The sequence below is a fragment of the Cyanistes caeruleus genome, chromosome 1 (assembly GCF_971803275.1).
Source record: "Cyanistes caeruleus chromosome 1, bCyaCae1.hap1.1, whole genome shotgun sequence".
Classification (NCBI taxonomy): domain Eukaryota; kingdom Metazoa; phylum Chordata; class Aves; order Passeriformes; family Paridae; genus Cyanistes; species Cyanistes caeruleus.
This window is the reverse complement of record NC_141701.1, coordinates 45599627-45623681: the sequence shown is the minus strand read 5'-3', so window position 1 is coordinate 45623681 and position 24055 is coordinate 45599627. Positions and strand designations below refer to the sequence as shown.

General features: G+C 37.5%; 1 protein-coding gene across 2 annotated transcripts in view; it reads right to left on the bottom strand.

Moving 5' to 3' along the window:
- Positions 1-24055, bottom strand: part of CHST9 (carbohydrate sulfotransferase 9) — an 86549-nt gene that overhangs the window by 58285 nt on the left and 4209 nt on the right. The window contains exons 1-2 of one of the 2 annotated variants that reach the window (XM_086889735.1): positions 17139-17172; positions 16650-16780 (exon numbers count right to left, since the gene is read on the bottom strand). Coding sequence is in view for 1 of the 2 variants with exons in the window: in XM_023921211.2 (XP_023776979.2) it covers positions 21101-21200 (100 nt within the window). In the remaining variant the exon portion in view is untranslated. Of the gene's footprint in view, positions 1-16649; positions 16781-17138; positions 17173-21100; positions 21310-24055 lie in introns of those variants that run through there. The other variant, XM_023921211.2, reaches the window with a different exon arrangement.

The window sequence follows — 24055 nt, the reverse complement described above, 5'->3', positions numbered from 1 at the left end:
ACTTTAGCTTAAATTGTAAACATTTGCTTTTTAAGTCGTTTTGGCACAAAAGAACATCCTAGCAATAAATCATTGCAACATTATCTCCAAAAAGGAGGTAGTTCGAGGCTCTTGGGTGCAGATAAGAAAAGCGAAGGAAGTTAATGCATTTAAGCTAACTTGCTCTCCTTTATTTATTCGTGCCTATTGGTTCTCAATATTTTCCTTCTCCTTATTATATATAGCTGTTGGAATTAAAATTATAAGAAAAGAACATTCTGCCTGAGGGATTACAAGAGAAATGTGGGAACAAAAAGAAACAGTGAATCTGTCAAGCTCAGATAAAAAAAATACTCAAAGAATTATGGGTGGTAGTTTGAATATTGAACAGAAAATTTAACAATTTTGTCTTGGGATGGTATTTCCTTGATAATAAAAAGTATCTGTAGTCATGTCAAATTGATGTGTTAACACAAATTACCGTCTCTCACACTGCCTTCTCCACTGTCTTTACTCCACTCTTTAGAACAATCTTTCATACAATTGAGAAGTTTATAGCTCAAACACATAGAAAACATGAACAAATCTTTATATGAGGCTCAAAAAATTCACATAAAAATGTATCTGCTTTGCTTTTGCTAATGAGAGGCAACAAAAAGGGAAATAAAACATGGCAAAAACTTACATGCAGAAAGATTCAGACTCTCTGAGGACTCTTAAAATATCTGATGCAAAATGTTTAGACATTAACATTAAACCTGAGAAGTAAATGTAAAATACAGATCTATGATATGTAAAGAATATATCAAGGTTATGAAACAGCTCTTGGTTAGACCACTGTGATCAGCATTAACACCTTTAATAAAAACAGCACTGAAAGATCTCCCACCACATCTTTGGCGGGAATGGATGCTGAAATACAAGACTGTAAATTTCATATCCATTTCTAATGTATAGTTTAAATGGTTAGTGAACTATAAATTGTATTTTCCCACTTCTTTTGGCTTATAAATATGTGAATAGTCAAGTAATATACAACTGCCTTACAGATATTGACATAATATTTATTGAAAATTTATAAATTGTAAATTTATTAGATGTAAGTTTTTTAGTTCAATGTTTAATTTATTATTTTAATTACATATTAAATATTACTTAATATTTTAAATCAATAGTCACTGAGGGTGTTGTTTTTTTATTTTTCAATTTTGCTTTATTAAGCCAAATATAAAAGAACATACAGACCCAGAAAATCTGAGACAGTGAAGAGACTTGGCTTCTAAATGCAGTAAACTAAATACTCATACTGGCAGACTGATGAATGATAGATCTTAAACTATGATAAATTGGGAAGTATTCTTATAGTTTAGATTTTATGCACCATCTGTCTGCTTTGCAACCAAAGCTTCTGAACCTGAATGCAGTGACCACTGTCATTTACAAGAAATTGTTTTATCTGACTAGACAATACATTTTGATAATACAAATGAATTGGTTAAAAGAATTTTGTAGCAATGAAACAAGTAAGCATAAATCTTGAGAAGTGGCAAAATTCTATCCAATGATTAATTCAAAATGACACAGATTTTCAGAGTTACTAAGAAGAAATGGAATAAAGAGGGCTTCATCCTTCTGTAAGGAATGTTCTATTGCCTTTGTAAGGAAGGGTCTCAAAGCGTGCCAAACATGATCCAAGCTCCCATTGAACCTGAAATGCTGTATCTCTGTTAGCACAGGATTCTAATACCAGAAGAAGCCTTCAAAGTAGGACCTAGAATCAGCTCTGCTTTGAAGATAGGGAACTAGGGCATAAGTTTTCTGTAATATTTTCTTAAGAAATCATTGGCAAACTCAGAACATGTTATCTTCCACCATACGTAGGACCTTGAATAAGAGATCGCTCCTCGTCTCACAGGAAAGGGAGGCAAAAGGGTTCAGTTCCACGAATCTTTGAATTTCCTGTTTATCAGGTAAACATATCACATGTAAAGGAAATGCCATCCACCTCCATGAAACAGAAAGAAACTTCCTAAATGTATAATGGCTGAAAGAGGGTGCAACACACCATATAGCTCTTCTACTTGCAGCATTTTATGTGGCAGGTCTTTTTTCCCATTATTTTTCTCCTATATTCACAGAACAGTATCTGTGTTACGTTGATCAGCACCTGCCTTGGTTTCTGCTGGGATTGGGTTAACTTTCCTCCCAGAGTCTGGTACAGTGCTGTGTTTCAGATTTAGTATGAGAATGATGTTGTAAAAACACTGGTGTTTTCAGCTGTTGCTAAAGAGTGTTTATACTAAGGCAAGGCATTTTCAGCTTCTCATGCTCTGACAGCAAGAAGGCTGCAGGGGCAGAAGGTGCTAGAAGACACAGCCAGGACACCAGGCAAAAGGGATATTCCATACCACATGGTGTCATACATAAACCAAAGGGAAAGCTGGCTGGGGGCCACTGCATGAGAAATATCTGGGCATCGGTCAGCAGGGGGCTGAGCAATCGCATTGGGCATCACTTGTTCTGCATATTCTATTTCTTTCATCAATATTATTGTTTTCTTCCTTTTCTGGCCCATTAAACTGTCTTTACCTCAAGTTTTCCCACTTCTGCTTCTCTCCCTCATCCTGCTGTGGGGTGGAGTGTGCTGAGTGGTGTTTGGTTTCTGTCTGGGGTTACACCAGGACAGAACTACACAACATACAGAGGGTTAACTAAGCTCAAGAACCACAGAAAAACCTGGCAAACCTTTGCAGTTTTATATAGCCTAGCAATATGAAACCCCTTTCTATTCTTGGCTAGGTTTCCTTCACACAACCCTCTTAAAAAAGTTTAGAGAGAGAACACAAACTGTAGTACCTCTAAGGGGTATTCTCAAGGCTAATTTTAGGCAGTGGAAACCAGGCTCTTCCTAGACTTTCTCTTAAGCCCGTGGAAAGACTGTAACTCCATAGAAGATGGTCAGAAAAAGATATTTAAACTGAATTTGTAATTGTACACATAAAAAAAAAAAAAAAAAAAAGGAAAAAAAATAAAAAAAAAAAGAAGAAACAAAGCCCTGTTGAAACCAGTCACACACCTGCGCCTGTACCTGCCTGCTCACCACTCATTTCTAGCTTCATCCAGATAAATGTTCCTGTTCCTTCCAGTCTGCCAATGCTATAAACAACAAATATTACAAGCTCTGCCCCACTGTGAGTCCCCCAACCTTAATCTAAACCAATGTGTGAGTCCAGCCCCACTGACACTACACCACAGTAAAGACTGAGAACTGAAGTTATCTTGCAGGACAAAAAAGAAGATAACCACTCTCCACTAACCACACTGGTCAGGAAGATCAGCCTACCAAAACCAACATTTCTCTTTCAACTTCCTCCTACACATTTTGTCTTCTTTTTCTCCTATATTTCATGATTCACATCCCTGGGCTTAAGATGCAAATTGTGAATTGAAATATTTTACATCTTCTTTGATGAATCTCCACACAAAATTTTCAAAGCCTTAAATAAATTCCCTCAGACCAACACAAATCTTCTCCCTTATTCATGTATCACCATCATGGTTTAACAGGGCATGGAAGATCTTGATTTTCTGCAATTAAATTCAGGGTTAAAGGATGCCACAACCATAATCTAATAATGTTTGAGGCTAAAGTAATACAGCAAAGGTCCATTAAAAAAAAAGTAAAAATCTGTAGCACGTATAGCATATATAGCACATACCTGAGCTGGAAGAGGAGTGCCATCCACTACAGAATTATTTATTTGATCATCCAAAGTCACTCAATTTGGAATTCTATAATCCAGGGCTAAAAACATTCATCAAAAGTATTTTGGTGGCAACAGCCATGTCACGTCCAGTACCATGTGGGAAACATTACAATGAGTTATTGCTCAAATCCAAAATACCTAAAACTTTTCAGACTAAAAGTGAGCTGTGGAAGTGGTCTTATTTGCTTAAAGCTTGAAAAGCATAACACTGAAATAAGTTGACACTACCCTCATTTCCATAAACCACTGTAGCTACTAACTGACATTTTGCAAGTTAAGCAAGAGAGGAGTCAAATTCATACTGGCATTTCTACTGTCAGGCAAAAAAGTGTGAAGCGTGCTCAAACCTGCAGTCCCGTCTACTGCTTGTCACCCTACCCCTGAGAAGCAAGTTCATGTGTATGTCACTCCCCTCCTATCCGTCTGCATCGCACAAAGAGAAGGCACAATGCTCTGCATCTTCTCAAATGCTGTTTTATACTTTACTTTTTTAGAATAGTGGCTGTTGCATGGAAACCATTGGGCTGGAGCTCACCTTCAAAACAGCTGCCATGTGTTTAGGCAGCAGCTACACTTGTGTTTTCAAACAAACAAAATACCTGAACTTCTTTGGCAGAGATTCAGCATACTGAAATATGCATTATTGCACCTCCTAACTTTTTGGATGGTGACCAAAAATAGACTTCTTGATGAGTTCTTCCTCCTAGGAAGTTTACTTTTGAAGGAGGATATATTTTGTTACAAACACGAGGTTCCTCCAAACAACAGATGCATTAAAAAAAAGGAATAACAAAGTGAGATGGCTTATATTGCTTTTGGAAAGCTTTAAAATGTTTGATTAGATCTGCTTTGGAGAATATTTAATCTGTGGCAGAACAGTGTCTTCTTCTAACTTTCAGGAATTGAATTAAAATGGAACGTGACCTCTACCTAACAGCTCCAGCAAAAGACAATACAGTTTCTATCAGAAAATATAACTTAGTAGAATTAAAATAAAACCCTCACAGGTTTAATAAAGGATGGAAAAAAATGATTTCCACATCAAACTCTCCAACTCACGCTTCAAGAAACTGCACAGGCAGATTTTGCTCACAAAATTCTGAGGACATTTCATCTCAAATCAAGACTTAATCGATTGATGCTGCAAGGTCTCTTTATGTGAAATCATTCTTTAAAGGACAGGCTGCAAAATATTTGCTAATAGTCTATGAAGTTCTGTGGCTAATTAAAGAAAGTACATTTGTCAAATAAATTAAGTGATACATTATCATTTGTCTTCTCAGTAATCTATAATGTGTCTCCAATATATCAGCATGAATTAAAGGAGCCTTTGTTACAGCTAGTAAAAACCTCAATTGCTCTTCTGAAGAAAAGTCTGAGATTCTATTTTTTATCCACTCCTAACAGGACACTGTACTTAAGCTATGTATCATATACTTCTTTAAATGAAAAGCCCCTTAAAAAGGAAAGTGAGATATTAAATAGAATAATTTTTATTTTTATCATTTTTTTATTTGAAATAGACAAGAAATAGCCTTATTTTTTTATTTGTATTAGTTTATACTTTGGTAAAATTATACTTTCCACTGAAAATCATTCTGAAGGTTTTCAAGTTAACTCAACTTTAAGATATTTAATCATTATTATTCTGGGATTAAAAACAAAACAAACCAAACAACCCATATCCTTACAAAATTAATTTAAATGTCTTTACTATTTCATTTTTCTTTTTTTTTTTTTAACCATAAATGCCTGCCAGAAAAATAAGTGAATTTTTAAATGAAAGCAAATGTAGGTAATTGCATCTATTAAGTGTTTACATAACTTCTCCTAGAGTCTTTCTTTGGACCACCTAGCTTGTGGGGCTTTTAAAAAGCTAAATTGCTTGAAATTAGTAAAGTTATTTTTCCATTCATGCATCTGTCTCAGCTGAGAAAAATCATTCAACAGCGAGCACTTGACAGCACAGCCACTTTCCCCATTAATTGTCGACTACGACAAGAAAATTGAATTTTTGTCTGCTGAAGTTTAGGCAGCGGTTTCTTGGGTAGAACACCCTGAGCTGCTGTCAGCTGCTCAGTTTCTCTAAGCTGCAGAAGTGAACTGGCATACCTATACCTGCTGATGACAGACAGCTCCTCTGAGACGGAATGGCAGCAGGTTAGTTCCTCTAAGCATTCCACAGGGCAATGGCAGCGGCTTCACAAACACTGCCTAATCGCTATTCTGCTCCCAAAGGTGTTGCAGCTGATTGATACGCTAAAATTTCATTCTAGATAGCGATAAAACCCCAAGCTATCACACAATTCTATTTGCTATCCTTACCCAGCAAACGTTTTGCCCGACTCAGACTGTCAGCTCCACTTCTAATCACTGTACAAGTAACGTTAAGTAAATGTGGCATTTGGAACACTTGATGCTTTATACAAAAAAAGCAGAAATCCCCACTTATTTATCTTCCTCTCAATCTTAGGCACTAAGGGATGCATGTTTTGTCAAATGTATGGAGAAAATGTACATCTAATAAAAAATGAATAATTTCAGTCATGTTACTGACCTGACTGGCAGAGAAGTGAGTTCGCTTGCTACTCATTTAAAAAAAAATGCTAAACTTTGTCTTATGAAAAAAGTCCTTAATACCTAAACTCCTGTCCTCTCAAATATCTATCAGATCTCTGATCTGCTCTAATCAAAATTTCTCTTCTTGAAAGACAGTTAATTTACACATGTACAAAGTCAATCCCAGAACAATCATGAGTACACTTAAATAGATATCTCCTTCTCTCCTCCTTCTCTCTTTGAAAAAAAAAAATATTGAGAAACTACATTCTCCAATTTACTATCAACACTTTGATAGGTACAAAGCTGAAGTGATACAATCAATCATTCCTGATTAGTTTTGATAAAAAGAAGCACAGAAAAGTACCAAGGTACCAAGCCAGGATGTTCTGCTGAGCCACTAATCCATTAGTCATTTTTTTATTTTATGATCAGTAAATAACATCCTTAGAGAGAGAGAAAGTAGAATTCTTTTTTTTTTTTAGTGATCCAAATCCAATGAAAACACACTCTGGAGACTATTTCCATAGAATTAAAGAGCATCATGGGAAAATGCTACCAGTAGTACCCATTATTCCAGCTGGATTTGTCATCAGAGGAATCTCAGAGGAAAGGCATCAGTTAAGACAACACTGTACAAAATGGAAGAAGGACTAATTCAGGGCTACTGAACACACCTCCAGTCTAGAAGGCCTCTAAATTATCAAACACACAAGGAAAAGAAAATTCTCTGAATTACTATCATAAACTTCTCCTGTTAATAGTTTACTTTAAGCAGTGTTTGCAGAGACTATATACGAAGCTGGAGAGACCTTTGAACCTGATCTGGTTTATTGCCTCTTCTTCTCTGCCACAGAAAATTGTGTTCCTACGCCTCTGCTTGAGCTATTTAAAGGTAAAAGAGACCTGGTATGTCCTATGTGACAGAGGGTGATCATCTTGCTACCATACTTGCTTGATTCAAGTAGAATTTCTCTTGGAAACTTACAACTTTTAGGTCTCTACCAGTCTGAATCCCCTAACTGGTATTCACAGCAGTCTAAGTCATCAGATCCTATAAACATTAGTCATTGGATCCTATAAACATTCCTCATTCAATAAAGTATTTATGATCCACTTGATTACACTGTCCTCCTATTCAGAAAAGAAAACTCAGAGCAGTCTGATTTGGGCATTTTTTTTGGACTCAACATGTTGAATGTTACACCACCAAAACTATTTTAGCTCCTCTCCACCATTCCTCATTCCCCAGCTCACAGCATTACACCATTACAAGGCCTCCACATACAAATGTTTACTCTTACTTTGGATGTTTAGACATAAGATTAGGCCTCACTCCCCCACAGCAAATATTTTGTTTTATTAGTAATTGGAAAACATTCCTAGATAGGTACAGTTTCAAGTGAACATTTTTGATAATACAGTATTTGGCATTGCATCAAATGCAAACATATTATTTGCTCAGTTTTATGGCTATTTATTGAAAAACAAAATGTGACTGTCTGTAGCAATAGAACTACCTGAAACATTACCTCTGACACAAACACTATTGTGCAAGTGCAGTATCATATCAGAGGAAAACATCAAAAGCCAAAGAAAGAATATTTAGGAGAAAAAACAGGAACAGACACTTGGGTGCGTTCAATTGATCAAACTTCAGTGTTCCTCACACACACAAAAAATCTTAATTAATTCTACTGATTCTCTGAAGCACAGATCTTTTTTGCAAAAGGTTATCATAACATGAGTAAGATACTTTTAAATTTCACCATAAAAGGAGGTGCTATTCCTGCAAATCCACCCATTTAAAGCTTCTACACACTGCAGCCACGTTAGCTGCTTCCAGATATTTGGAGGGCAAGAAAAGAAATATCAGTGGGAACCAGAGTCCTGGAAATACCTGAAACCCCAGAAGTTTTTGCAAGGCAAAACCACAGTTGTGGCCAGGATACTCATAATGAATGGTTGATTGCATGATGACAGCCTCCTTTAGATGGTGTCACCAGAGGATGATTTTGTGATACTTTAACTAAAGTATGTGAGAAACAACATAGTTAAAGGGAAAAAATATTTTAGTGATAGGAACTGCTAAGCAGTAGTCTGAGAAAAGTATAACAAAATAATGGAAAACATAAACATGTACAACAAATATGTAATAATACAAGGTAAGTTTAGTACATTTATTGTAACAGAAGTCATAACAGAAGTTAAAATTAAGTATCTATGGCCTACCCTCCTTTCCTATCATCAAGGATCCAGAAACCACTGGCTTTTCTCTGCCATTTTTTTCAATTGCTCTTGTTTTTCTATGGCTTACTTCAGGGGATGAACATTAACAAAGCACATTTGTTGGTGAAAGTGTCAGCTTCAAGAAACACATGGAACAGAAGAATTAATGGGTTTCAACCTTTCTGTGGTCTTTGGCCCTTATAGAGAGATGAAACCAAAAAGATCTTGTGCTGCCAGCTCTAGAGTTAGACATTCTGGCAGCCCTCTGACCCAGGTGAAACACCTGGTCCTCAGGCCCAAATGAAAGCTGAAAGGATAGCAAAGTTAGTTTTGCAAATAAACATATGATCTCCCACAAGTAATTAGTATGATTGCCTTAAGCAGATACTAGTCCACATGGATTAGCTGATTTAAAATATCAAGATTAACTTCTAACTTTCCAGAAAGTCAGTTATTAATTTGTGTGTGCATTGGTCACCACAGACTAGACTTTGCTTAAACTGCTTCCCAACTGTCATTCAACTGTGTTTTATTTACAGACTATTAATACAAGCTGTCCAATATGCACATTTTATTAGCTGGAGAGTCAAGGCTGAGTCTTCTTGCCAAGAATACCTTGAACCCACCTGTCAGTCACAGCATCTGGCAGCTTTATCTGCATTATATTTATATGTACATCAGTCCTAAACCTGATGCCAATGGAGTTTTGTTATATTGCATGATCAATCATAACTTAAGTGGTAGCACACCTCAGCTATTTGCAGATTAATTCTACCAGAAAGAAATTTCTGCTCAAAGGTTAAATAAATCATGAAGTATTTATACCTCACTGCAACTACCTCAGCCTATGTAAGCCCAGTTTCATCTGCCTGGTCGTCTTCAAAATAGGCATACTGAAGTGGAAAGATTGTAACAGAAATGAAGTAGGGTGAAATTAATTTTGCCATCTGTAAGAGGATAAAGCAAATTAAAAAAAAAAAAAAATCCCCAAAGTCCATAGTATTTGTTCTATTTCACATATATTTTGTGCTGGCCTCCATCCCATGAAAGTAATTTCAAGTCCAGGAGCAAAGCCAGGGGTTTTTTTAAGACATTTTTCATTGTCTTCTACCTGCCATCAGACTGCAATAGCAAGTCCTTAACATAAAATTGCACAGAGGAAGAAGAAAACTCATCAAATAATTATTGGAAAAAAAATTAGTGTATTTTTTTTTGCAGTTTGTTGCTTCATTGGATATAATTTAATTGGGGGACAGTCAGCCAACTCTCACTCTAATGATTCTGGTCCTACAAGCAATTTCTTTCATGATTAGGAGTCTATTCATATCAAATGGACTTTATTATTGCATAAATAATTCAGCAGCTCCCAGAGCAAAAGAGTAAATATGATAAAAACACATCCAAGTAAATTCCCATCCCTCTACCAGCCTGCCTGAGCTGCTTCTTTCCCTCCCATAAAAGAACACAACTGATTTTGTTCTTCACCAGTGTCAGAATTTTCCATATTTGATGACCTCTTTGAGGACTGCTGGTAGGTAGAAAAGGTTAGAGAACTTGAGAATCTTATATTCCCAGAGAAATTTCAGTTTCCAAGGAAAACAAATATCTGTCACCTCTCTTAACAAATGTCCTATAGAGCTACTTGGCTTGAGTGTTTCCAAACAGTTTATAATTCAAGATGAACTTCATAAAAACTCTTGATTCTTTGGCCCAACATCAAGAACAGAGTGCTTTCTGGAAAGTGCTCTGCAATTCTTGACTGGAAGTACAGAACCATCTTAAAGCAATGACATTTAATGAATTACATGCATAATGTTTAAAGTAACAGGCTGCATTTTACACACAATTCAAATACCATGACTGTGTCAATAGATGGTAGCCTGTTCTCAACAGTGGACAAGGCATACTGTGCATTAATGACTCTTTAACAAGAGCAAGAAAGAGCCAGAAACAAAGAAAACTAAAAATAAAATTAATGCATCTATGTTTTTTCCTAATTTGTATTGCCAGAATTCCTTCAAAAAGTGTACTGTGAAATAACACTGTAGTATGGGGGTTTTTTTAATGCAATAACACTATTGCAATAGATCCCACTGCATTATTTGGCCACTAAGTGTTCTTCCAGGAATAAAAAAATGATTTTGCACACACAGATGGACCAGAAAGTGAAATTCTATTTACTCAGTTCCTCTTCTCTGCCACTGTTGTAAGGCCAAAGTCAAAATAACCTCTCAAGATCTACACCTCTGAACAACAGAAACATTATGGGGGTCTGGCAACTAGTCCAGAACAACCGTTTTCCGCTCTTCCCAGAAAGAAGCAGCTCTTTTAAAAAATTTAAGCAAGAATAAAATCAAAACTGTCTTTGGAAACTATGTTTACTATACTTATTATTTCCTGTTAGCCATATTTTCTTTTCTTAACAGAGCTATTTTGTGGATGAATGGCAAAGCATCAGGCACTGATATTTTCCTGTTTAACACAACAGAATGTTTCCAGCTGCAGCTAGCAGAACTCATGCACCACATCTCCCTAGCTGATCATAATCAAAACCAAAAGCTTCCAAAACCTCATTTCTCTTACATACAATTTACTGAGAGGGAATATACCCACAGCCAGGGCACAACAACACGACTAAACAACCCCAAGTTCACTTGAGCTGATCCTAAGCGCATGCTTGTATTAGGCCTAGACTCTAACACATCTGTCACAGAAAGTATTGCAAACCTTTAACAGCTTCTTCCTCCATCTCTGCCCTTATACATGTACACAGTTCTGGGCAAGTTCTTCTATTGTTGGACTATAATTAGTACTGAAATGACCTGCTCCATTCCAATCACATTAAATATAAAATCAGTTAACACCTTGTCTTTCACCTGGCACTTACTCACAGTGAAATTTAATATTGGCTCTGATTATTCTTAACTAGGCTGCTGATCTTCAGCTACTTTCCTGGATGTTACCCAGTGTCTATGACATGCAGAAGACATTCCCTGATGTGAATGTCAAAATCTGTGGCTGTTAGGCCATCATCTGTTATATTCTAGGGCAATGAATTTCTGTGCTAAGAGACAAGTTTTGCCTCACTATCACTGTTACTTAAGAAAGCAAATTTTCCAAAGCCAATGACTTTCTTAAAAGCTCCTCCCCTCCCTCCCCCTTCACTGCCTGCTTGGCTCATAGAAGTTTTTGTCCATGGGAACTGAACTCCTCGCAACCATTGACTCAACACTGTATCCTACCCCTGCCATTCCAACACCTTCTGTGCTCCAGCATCCCTGAAAAACAACAAAAAACCCCCCAGCCAGCCAAACCAACCAGCCAAAAAACTCAACCAAACCAAAAGGAATCATTGCTCACTTGGAAAAGTCTAACAGTGACCAAGTCTTAGTTTTTTGTTTTTAATTAGAATACCATGGAGCTGTAAATACGAAAATTATTATTACCATTCTCCAGAAGAAGAACCCCAAACGAATGTCTATCATTCCCCAAATATTTTGATGACTCATGTCATTTTCCCTTGTAGATGGTGCCAAGAGACAAAGTCTGTGCCTACTCAGCCTGATTTTGCTAGATCTGTGTGCTGTGAATTCCTGTCAGGACTGTCTGATAGAAAGCTGAGTGATCAAATATGAACAAAATAATTTGAAACAACAAAGCTGTGAGGGACAAATTGTACTTCTAGCACACAGGATTCACACAGGTTTAATGGAGGTCAATGATACTCTTGGATGTTGTGACCATGGGGAGGCTTTCAAGTGATAAGGAAACAATCATTTTTGGTGATATTTGGGTGGGACTAGGGTCTTGGTGAGACTTGGGTCTTCTCCTAAAGAACCTCTGTAGGCAGTAATATTTTCTAGGTCGTACTCACTGCCAAGTTTGGCTTTCGAGGCAGTACAGGATGCTGCTGCTGCTGCACATCTTCACTAAATCAAGATCAAACAAAATCCAAAGCCAGTGGATGGACGTGTATGATACTCTGCTCCCTATCACTTCACATCAAGTGAGGCTCATACATGCCTGGAAACAGTTTAATCTATATAAAGGGCAATGCTTAAAATACAGCATATTATTCAGTTTTCTTGAGTAATGAATATTTACTGTTTTACAAAAAGCAGAATATTCAAGCTGATTTGATTACTGACCCTGACTTTCAAGAGAAATGAGGCAATTTGGGAGTTTTGGAAGGGGTTCGTGTTTGTCTGTTTTAGATTTTGATGCTTAAACACAGCATTTGATAGAACCCAGCTAGCTCTCTCTTCTTTGTGGCTGAAGACAGTAACATTCACTCCCAGATATATAGCCACAAGGCTCAGGGTTGAAGGAGCTGCAAAGAAAACCACTGTGTGCTGATATGTCATGTATCTTCCCAGTTTGAAACTGACAGATAGGAAATGTCTTGCACGGTAATACGGTGGAATGTAGAAACATTATTTTTCTTTGAATATGCTATTAATATAAATATAAAAAAACCCCAGCAAAATAGTTAAAAAAGTAAGACACTTGTCTGAAGAAGGAGGGACCCAAACTTGAAAGCTCAGCCAATATTCTTGCTGCCATGAAATAATGATTACCATTAAAAATAAAAAAAGACCCAAAAATAAAACCAGATTTTTCACATAAAAAAAAAAAAAGTTAAAGGCACTTATCTTCTTACTTCAACCTTTTGCTCCTCAAAAGAAATCATGGTTTTTCTAGCTAAATCATACACACCATGCCAGACATTAACCCCTTGTACACTAAAATGGCTCCCATTACTGGAAACCTCTCAGCTTCCTGATGTTTAACTGCTTGTTTCACAAATTGCAAGATGATCCAGAAATATCCCCAATTAATAGCAATAACCTGTTTACAGTAAGACCAAACGAGTAAAATGGAAAAGACAGAAATGAAGGCTCTAGAGTGTGAACACCAAAAAAATTCTTCCATATAAACTCATCTCCACGTATCCAGTAGCTGACTGTGGTTAGAAGATAGGTTTCCATCTAAAATATTTCTCCTACCAGTAGTCCCTACTTCTACAAAAAAGAAGGAAAATAAAGGGGATACTTAAAATAAATACACATATATCCATACCTATATGAATATACACACACTTAAAACAAACCTCGGAATTTCTATAATTTAATTCCAGCAAGAAACCAAAGCTTTTCCTTGTAATTTTGCAGAGACCACATCACATGTTTTAACAGGACTGTGTGCAATCAAGTGACATATCAAAGTAGTTCAATATCAGACACAGAGGTAAGCAGCCTGAAATATACTCCAGCAGCAACCACTTGCTCTTATGTGCAGTGCACATAAGGAAAATGGAACAAGCCAGGAAAAGAAAAATGTTCTTCTTTTCATCATCACTCCTAGATAGTAAGTCACATGAGGAGCAGCTGAGGGAGCAGGGGTTGTTTATCCTGGAGAAAAGGAGGCTCAGGAGAGACCTTATCACCCTCTACAACTCCCTGAAAGGAGGGTGTAGCAGACGGGCATCAATCTCTTCTCCCAGGTGACCAGTGACAGAATTAGAGAACATGGCCACAAGCTGTACCAGGGGCATTCAGGCTGGACATCAGGAAGAATTTCTTCATGGAAAGGATACTTTAGAATTGGAGCTGACTGCCCAGGGAGGTGGTGAAGTCATCATCTTGGAGGTGTTCAAGAAGGACTGGACATGGCACTTAACGCTATAGTTTAGCTGACAATGTTGTTATTAGTCAAAGGTCGAGCTTCATGATCCTATGGGTCTTTTCCAACCTAAATGATTTTGTGACCTCAACTTTTTTCTACTGCTACATCTAAATCATGACTTCCCAGGTGAAAAATACCTCTCCACCCTTCTTGCTTTGTAAGACTGTATGTTTGTCTTAAATGGTACTGCATCATACAGTCCATGCCCAGAAGAGACAAGACTTCAAGGCTGTACTGCCTGAATGAAAAGCTTTTAAGGAAAGGACTTTTTGGAACTGAAGAAGTGCCATGAACTGAATGTTATTAAAAGCAACAATAGTGGACAATAAACTTAAAACTAACCACTTTACTAAATGAGAGCACATCTGCCAGAAAATTAGACAGAAGTTGGAAAACAAAATAAAACTCATATATCATGTTAAAAAAAGAAAAAACATAGCTACTTAACAGAAAGAATGACTGCTAAGGACTTTGTAAAATCACACTTCCAAACATCAGCCAGATATTCTGCTTTGAGGGTCTGACTAATTGGAAAACAGCATGAAAAGCAGCTATTACATATTTTGTATCCAATTCAAAAGAGCATTCTGAAAACAGTATTACTATTACTCAGCCTTTCTAGGAAGGAGGATTCCTGAAATCGTAAGTGTTTCAACATCAAGCCAATGCAGTAGTTACCAGGGGTAACTACAGTTCAAATTTTCAAGTGAATTGAGTTATATGCCCATAGATACAAGAAAGTTACAGAATCCTCTTCTGAGTTCTGTTTGAAATCAGGCAAGAAACAGTATACTCAGGTGTCCTAAGTATAATTAAGGTGTGTGCTGCACGTTTCTAGAAGTAGATCTCTGTGGTCTAGGTATGAACAAGGTTGTTATACACAATAATACATGAAATGTCATCAGCTTCCCCTCAAACATGAAACTGAATATATAGTTAAGAGGAGCCCCAAAATCTCCTCCCATTTAGTTTGTTTTATACCAGCAGAATGTGGAAGCTGGAATTTCTTCTAAACCAGAAGGATTTATAAAATTGAATGGGATTAAGAAATAGGAATGATAAAAGTAAAATTAATGAAATGAAAGATGAAAATGAATGAATGAATGAATGAATGAATGAATGAATGAATGAATGAATGAATGAATGAAATGGCTGTTAAACAGTCAGGCCTAGAAAGAATATCCTCAGAATTAGATAAATACAGCCTTAAGTATTATAAAATATGAAATTTTAACTTTTTTTTCTTAAAGCTGGGGTTTGCAATTGAGGAAGACAGGGTGAGACCCTACAATCAGTAGCTCAGAAAATCATCTTCTCTTACATTCAACTTTTACTTGTGTTTTTAGACCATTATGATTTAAGAAAATATCAATTTTCACCTGTTTTTTAATGGCTTTTTCCTGCAAAGGCAATTTTTCTCTCCCTACAGTTTCTATCTATTGAAAGCTGGGTGGGGGGAAAGGAAACCCATTCTATGTTATATGGAGAAATGAAGCTAATAAAATTTTGCAGTATTTCTGGGATTTCAATGTAATTGTCCACCAAGCAGCATTTACTGATCCTATTGAATCTTTCTTTTGTGTTTCAGTCCAATAATGAGGCAGATTTAAAAAAAAATATTCAAAAAACAACAAAGAAATCAAAACATCTCACAAAGTCAAAACATCACACACAAAGCACAGCATATTCCAACCAGAAGGGTAAAACCTAAGTACACCCAGACTCATTAGAACACTCTCATTAGTGACTGGGCATTGTAAACCTGAAGATTTGTTTACCATACCAGTGATGTTCTCCAGCAGACTTAGGAGGACCCATAAACTACCCAGGACTTTAACAGCAGAAATATTTCAATTTCACTAGAAGAATTAAATTATTCATAACTAATAACCATTATTGTTCTTTTTATCTTTATCTATAAACCTGTTTTCTACAAATATATTACTTTAGTGCATTTTCTGATTGTCTAGAAAAGCTATGACTTCTGTGAAACAATTGCCTTTGAAATTCATCACATATGAATGGTTCTTTAAGCCACATCAATTTTGCTACTCTTAGACAAAGCTTAAATAAAAATCAACCCACAAAAACAGCAAAGAGTAAATATTATCATGTGTACACACATATTCAGTTGTTACTTAGAGTGCCAAGATAAGGAAGAAAGACACCCCATGGACTCAAAAGATCACATTACTGAAGGACTCAAAAGTCCCCCTTGGATTACCAAATCTGGTAAGGTGAGGAAAAAAATCCCACCGGTTTATGTCAAGGAATATATATAATGGATACAACCTTCATGGTTACAGGAATAGCAGACTAAACTGTGAAAGCTCATGCAAAGAATTGCATGAAAGCTAGTGGAATTTCAAGCTTTTTTTAAAAGGGGGTTTTTATCTGAATTTTAATTTTGTTTCTTTACAAAAGGAAGACCTGTGGCCTGAAGAACAGGTATAAGGTCTGTGCTGTGAAGCTCCTCAGGAGGTAGTTGCACAAAATTGCAGGAAATCACATGGACTGCAGAAGGATGCCTGGGCAACCACTGATGCTTCAGAACTGATACCCTGCAAAGCGAAGAGAAAGCACACAGAAAAATCTCAGTATCCTTAAGGTGAGATACAAAACTGCTGGGAAAAAGGAGATGCACTTTTTCACCCTCAGGAATCAGAAGTGGTAAGATTACACTATTCTGAAGTAGTCCTTCATAAACATGGATTTGCTAGGTACACTTCAGAAAAAAGATTATGCAAACTTTAAGAGAAGGGGAAAAAACAACACCTGGCAAAACCCCAAACAACAAACACAGCATACAGTTCTAACCTCAAAGATATTCTCAGGTCATTTTGTAGTAATCAGTCACACTAAATCATAACAGTCTCTCTAAAAAAGAAGAGTTTTAAAGTACAAAATTAGAATCCTTACCTTAAAACTCCAATTCATATCTCTAGTATTTCAGGGTTAAATTGCAAGTGTCCTTTGTACCCCACAACCCTTGATTCAGGTGATTCATGGTACAGAGCTCAACATCAGCCCTGGAAGACTCAGCAGTTTGCTTCACCTGAATAAGGTCACCAGTGCTGGAAATTTCTAAACACGTAATAAAGAGTGATTGCTTCTTAATCACTGCCACAATATTTGATGCTTGCACTACATAATGCAAGACCTTATGGAGAACTGTCAAGTAAAGCTGTAGGATCCAGCTGAATTCACATCAAGCTTCATTCATGGATGTGTATTTATATACAATGAATATATTTATATATGGAGAACATGAAGTGCTCCATATATACCACAGTATCAATGCTGTCAATTAAATTTTCATCCAGATGTAGTCTGTATGTATTGATGCTCACACTGGACTACTGACAAGTTTCCCAATTACTCCACTGAGGTGAACTGAAGCTACCCAACAGAAGATACATCAGAGAAGAAGATATATCATCCTGTCTTTATACACTCCATGCCCAGAGGCAAACCAAGAAACTCCCCTCTTCACTCAGTCTGCTAATGTCTCTGAAAAGCCATCAGAGAGGACCACCATGTAGCTAGCAGCTGCTTTTTAGACATCTTTAAATGAAAGATTTTCCCTTTTTTAGGGTAGAGGGATGGTAAACATGGCTAGAAATAGTCTGAAGAGTCCAAGCACCATGGGAGGGAGCAGAAGACATGGCTGTGCTGAGAGGTGCATCCAGCTGCTGAGCCTGCAGGTGCATCTGGAGTAGATGGACAGGATGAAAAATTGGAGGTGTTCCTGTCCTGGATACATTTGAATAATGAGGGAAGTTTGTAAAAATAAATCAGAGAAAAACATGCTTGGATAAGAAGGTCTAGAACAAAATAAGACAAATGGGAATCAAATCACAGTTGAGATCTCAGTGATGAGAACAGGAAGCAGAAATTAGAGACCCAAAAAGAGAAAAAGCAAACTATGAATAAAAGGTGGCATTGGATCTAGTGTCAAAAATTATGAACAGCTAGAAAAAGTGACAATAAGAATGGCAAGTGTGAAAGAAAACAGTCCAACTTCAAATGAGTAGGACAAACATTAATAAGGGAACTGAAAACTACCATATAACTTTCCAGTTCCCCCAAAAAATCTACATCTGATTTGGAATAATTCACACCACAGTTAGGAGAGCCTGAAAAATAAACATGAATATTACAAACCACAACAGAGTAAAATTCACTGTCTTTTCCAGAGATTGTGAATTATAAAGGCTCCAGATATTCAGAAGAATGGGGTGGTAAGGAGAAGCATTTCACAGGTGCAAAACAGATACTTTCCTAAACTTAAACACATCCAACTTTCCATCCCTTCAGCAACCAAATGCAAACATGAATGCTGTAGGTCTTGAGCAGGGCACTGTGGAAGACAAAAATAGTTCTGCCTACAACAAACACTTGTCTCTACAGGCTCGTAGCACGGCAATTGAGAAGCACGCGGCGCACTTTCCATTTCCTAACAGAACTCCACCTCATGTACTCAGCCACTTGCAGATTAAAACTAGCTGTCTTACAGCTGTGCAGCTAGTGAGAGGATTAAGGGAACTCATAAAATCCTTGCAAAGATACTTGTCAGTTTAGGATTCTCCAGATACAGCTCATCCCCAAAAAAGCCACAGCGTACAACACATGGCAATATGAAAGACAGAGAAGAAGAGGGAAAAAAAATTTGCAAAATGCCCGTAATTATACAAATGTATATTGTGAATATGCAAATATGTTCTATTTCATATCAACTCTAAAGCAGCATACAGGAGGGGGGGCATTAGAGAATTGCGCTGCAGAAGGTTTAGTGGAGATACAGGTGTTTGAAATAAAAAAGAATGGCTCTCTAAATGTTAAATTGGAAGAAGAAGAAGCAAGAGCAGACACCAAAGAATGAGTCCATGTTCTTGCCAATGTGCATGACCATATACATTCTCTACTGCTACTGCAGAGAATGTCAAAATTCTTTTTTTTTTGGTCTTGATGAAGTGCTGTCACAACAGCAGTCCAGTGAGATAAAAGGGCACTCAAAACTGCAGTCACACTTCAAGCTCACTAACCATTCTGTTATTCTCTGATAGCTTCCATTTTATTAGAGAAATGTTTCCACATGGAAATGACTTATGTGTGCAAAGAGAAGCCTCTCTCCTGAAGAAGATTATAGCAATATATCAAAGAAAACCCCAAAGAAAACATCTGGTTGGCCAAAAGAACAGAGTCTGTCCTAATTCAACCTTTATTTTATTTTTTCTATTTCTTTTTCATGGTAGAGAGATACATACAAAAGATAGGAGTCAAAAAACTGCAGTGAGAAACAGCAACAAAGAGCACTGCAAGGAAAGAAAGGTTAATTACAGCACGAGAAAAGATGCAAAGAATGTGAAGAATGTCAGCAAGCAAATAAATCAATAATCTACAGTCATCATCTACATTCCTGAACTACCTTGAAAGCATGGATATCTGCCCTTAACATTCTTGACAACAGTAGAGATTTTCAAGGAAGGACCCCCCCTCTGCTGCATGCTTAGTTTCTGCCAGCACCCTTCTGTCAACAACTGATTATAAGGGAACCTTTCCAAAGGGAGTCTGTATTACCTCTTACAACAGTTTTGTTAATACAAGCTTGTGAATACTGGGACAGCCCAGAAAAATTAACAAGCCAAAATTAACGCTGTGATCATTGCATTTAGTTGAAAAAAAAAACCCTCAAGGTCCTTGTCAAACAATTGCAGAAGTGATGCACTACATTTCCCCCTCAACACTGCTCTCTAAAACACACTGGAGCCTAGCAGCTCATATGGCATAACAGCACAGATCGATAAAGCCACAGACTAATGTGGTTTTACAGATGTATTTCTTCACAATGGTATCAACGTACTATAAAATAAGAGATTTACAGAGGAAATGGAAGCTGAGAGAGACAAGAGGATCTAAAAGTCAAGACTTAACAAGTTGTAAAAAAAAAAATCAAAAAAACAATGACAAAAAAATCCTAGCATATAAACCAACAATCAAAAAAACCCCAAAAAACCCCCAATCAAGCCCAAACCTTGAAAACAAAACCCTAATTCCCCAGTACACGTATACAAGTAAAATCAAGTATATGCCCTCAATAAGGTGACATAACAGAAGTGAACCTGAAGAGAAAAACCATGGAGAACCTTACTGACATGTACCCTTTTTATGTTTTGTGGAAGGCTACTTCAGACTCACTCTAGACAGAGTCCCATGAACTGAGCTTCCAGTAGGGGTCAAGATAAATAACCTGGTTTAGTTTCATTCATAAGAGAATCTAGATCAAGCTGGGGTGCAACCCAAAACATCATAAATGGGAAACAACAGGAATACAATTCAGAAGTGTAATCCTGAGCCAATGCCAACATAGATTTACTTGAAGTTGCAATATGACTCTGATGCTATATATAAAAAGTTTTGTAAGCACAGTCTCAAACAAACAACAATGAAGAAGAAAGGAAAAGGGTGATTCCATGAGCACCGCTCCTTAGAAGACCACTTTCATCTATAAAACTCAGAAGTTACTCTCCAAAAATTGCTTTGCCACACAAAATGTGCAAAACCCACAACAAATCATCATAGAGAATAATTTCTAAATTGGACATGCAGAATGCTTTTGCAACACTTGCTTTTGCAAATGAAGCTGATACGATACAATTAGGTAGCTGGGACCATCTTTTCATGTTACTGAAGAAATTTCTTAATGAAGTGTAGCAATTAAAACAGGTCTATTTTCAATGCCATTTTACTTCCAAAGTGGGGGGAAGATCTCCACTCCCAACTGTCCTCAATAGGTTTTGTGGTCATCTTAAAATAGTAGGTGCAATTATATTAAAAAAAAAAAAAAAAAAAAAAGGTGTGAGAGAAAAAACCTAGTGTACCTGTATGTTGTTCTTCAATCCAAGCTTGCAGATACATGAAGAGGAGTAGACCAGCTACTCCAAACAGCAGTACAGACACGAACACTTGTCTTAGGTTCATGACCCTACAAGGGGGCTTCTCTTCAACTTTCAGAAGGACTCATAGCTCACTTTTCTGAAGTCTTCAGCATTCCTGCTGCTTCTTTGGTATCTTCCCCAGAGATGCCAACCTGAAACAACAAGAGAGGGAGGTTGTTCTTGTGTTACATTTTTATTCTTCACCAGAGTCTGTGTTAACAACATACTACACACTAGCTGGAACTCTCACAAGCTATTGCTGTCAATGTTTATATTTCTGCTCACAGTCTCAATGTTCTTTCTACCCCCAGATGAGTTCTGAGCAGATGCATTTCTCAAAGTGGCTGAAAAGACCATTCCACCTACAGAAGAGCAAACATCACCTGCTGTCATAGCAGAGGGAGGTAATGACCCAAATGAGGTCATTGGGTGTCACACCAATGCCCCACTCTTCCCACCAACCACCACAGCTGGGAAGCCACAGCAAGCAGCTGGGGCCTCCCAGGTGGCTGGGTCACACTCCAAGAGGCTGCCAGCCCCATGTGATGGGCAGCCCAGCACCTCTGCTCCTGGACTGTGTAATTGTGTGTCCTTAAGGATGGGCCACTCCACAACACGACCACTCCACTGGCAGAGCCTCAGCATTACTTCAGCCTGTGCATCGAGGAGTCATACAATGATGTCCACCCTCAAATATGAATCCAAGTTGAGTTTTGCAGGATTAGGAAATGTCAGCATAAGATGGTATCAGTAACAGAGCAGAAAATGAATTAATGGTTCATCTTTTTATTCAGCTGTGTTTTGTAATACGGAGAGGGACTTGTCAGGAACTCAGTTCTTGCCACTAAGTTTAATGGAAATGAGCTCAACTGTAAAAACTTATCAAAAAGATTATTGAACAGCAGTGGGCCCAGAGGAAGTAATTTACCTGATACCCTGCATCTGCCACAAAGGGGCCATAAAATTCATTTTATAACATCAGAGCATGAAGTCACTGTGGATCACTAGAGGACAACTGCTTAACCTGAATGAGAATGTGCTCACTGTGAAAGTAGAAGAACTGAAGAGCAGTTGTTGAAACTGGCCTGCGCAGCAAAAGAAAATGCCTTAAAATTCAACATAATGGACACTGTTGTCAATGAATATGAAAGAAGTATCTGATGAACTACCACAAAGAATGCTAGGAAAAACTAAAGCTCTTAAAGGAATACAGCCTACTGGAAGATATTTGAAAGATAAATCTGTTAAAATACAAAAGAAAATGCAGGCTCTTAACAGTTATTCTGAATCATACAAGTACTCTGTGTTCCACAAGTTTGTATTTCTTAATAACTCAGCACTGTTACATCTATAATTGCTGAGTTTCTAAAAATACAGTACACATAAAGCTTTGCAGGAACTCCCATTAAAAACAGCTGCTGAATGAACAAAGTAACTATGTTAGAAAGACGCAGAAGATTTCAAGAACAACAAAACTGTTCAGGAGTTTTCAGATGTTTTTCCAAATCTGTGTCATTAAACTATACAATTCTCTTAAGCACAAACTTGCCTGCAGAAAATGTAAGCCACTGTTTAAATATTATTCATTTTATGTGTAATTGTTCTGTAGAAGACAGATAGTTAGATATTAACAGAATGTAAACGTTCTGTCTGAAGTCTTTTTTTATGAGGGTCATGAAGCAACTGGTTTGAACCGGGCACATGAAAGGAAGGTGATAGAGACTTTATTCTTAACCTTGCTCTGTCTGCTTTGATTCTGCAGAGAGGGAATTTCCTACACGTTATGTACAAGTTCCTGTTTGCAGATATTGTGATGATGCACAGGATTGGAAGGAAGCAGTGAAGGTTGGGAAAAAACCAAAGAAAATGCTTGGGGAATGCTGTGAAATGCTTTTTGTATAGGTGTGGGTAGTGGAGCCTCCTTTCACCCAGCTCTTCATTAGCTGTTATCACTTGTATCTTTTTTTCTTACAGTGCTCTCAGCACTCTCAGACTTGTGGTGCTCTTTGTCTATGCTACAAGGCTACTTAGGGCTTTGCACCTAACTTCAGTGCTGCATGTCTTCAGAAGTCACTCTGCTGATGAGACAGAAGCTTCCCAGCATAAGCAATGCTTCAAGAACCACCAGTCATAGAATCGACGAATACAAACCTCTTCTGTTTTCCTGCAAACAAAAGCTGTGTTGTTCATGTAACAGAACATTGACAGCATCTGGATTAGGAGGAAAAAAAAAAAAAAAAAAAAAAAGCAGGAAATAAATAAGATATGGGGGTCTGAATATATCTTTGAAATTACTTATATTAGAGGTACTAGAAAGTAGGAATCAGTTTCTTGCTGTTTGGGATTCACAAGTTTCTCGCATAATGAAAAGGTGAGAAATCCAGATACACACAATGACAGTACATGCTTCCAAATAGGCCACTTTTGTGATGTTGTTACTTTCTTCCATCTCTGACTACACAAAGCTCCCATATATTCAGCCCTTCTTTCTGAAAAACACTATCCTTGAAGGGGCAGGGAAAGCTTTTGCAGGCCACATGGATGATGCTGAAAGCAAAGTATCTCACACCACATCTCCATGAACGTTTCTGACACGTGTAGGCTGCCACTGCTGCTCTCTCCAGCCACTTGCTCTCATCCTCCCTGTCTGCCCAGCTCTTTCCACCACCATGAGGGCTTCCTGACCAAGTTTAACCAAATTACAACCCACAAAGAATTTACCCAGTGGACGGTGCCAATGATTTTTCCATTAGCAGTAGCTGGTATCACATACATCCATGACCCAGGACAGCATGGGATATAGAGCTGACCTTGCCCAAACACCAGCATGGTTGCATGCAGCTCCATCTACCAGCCCTGAAACATGATGATGAAAATGCACAGTAAAATAAGAAGCAC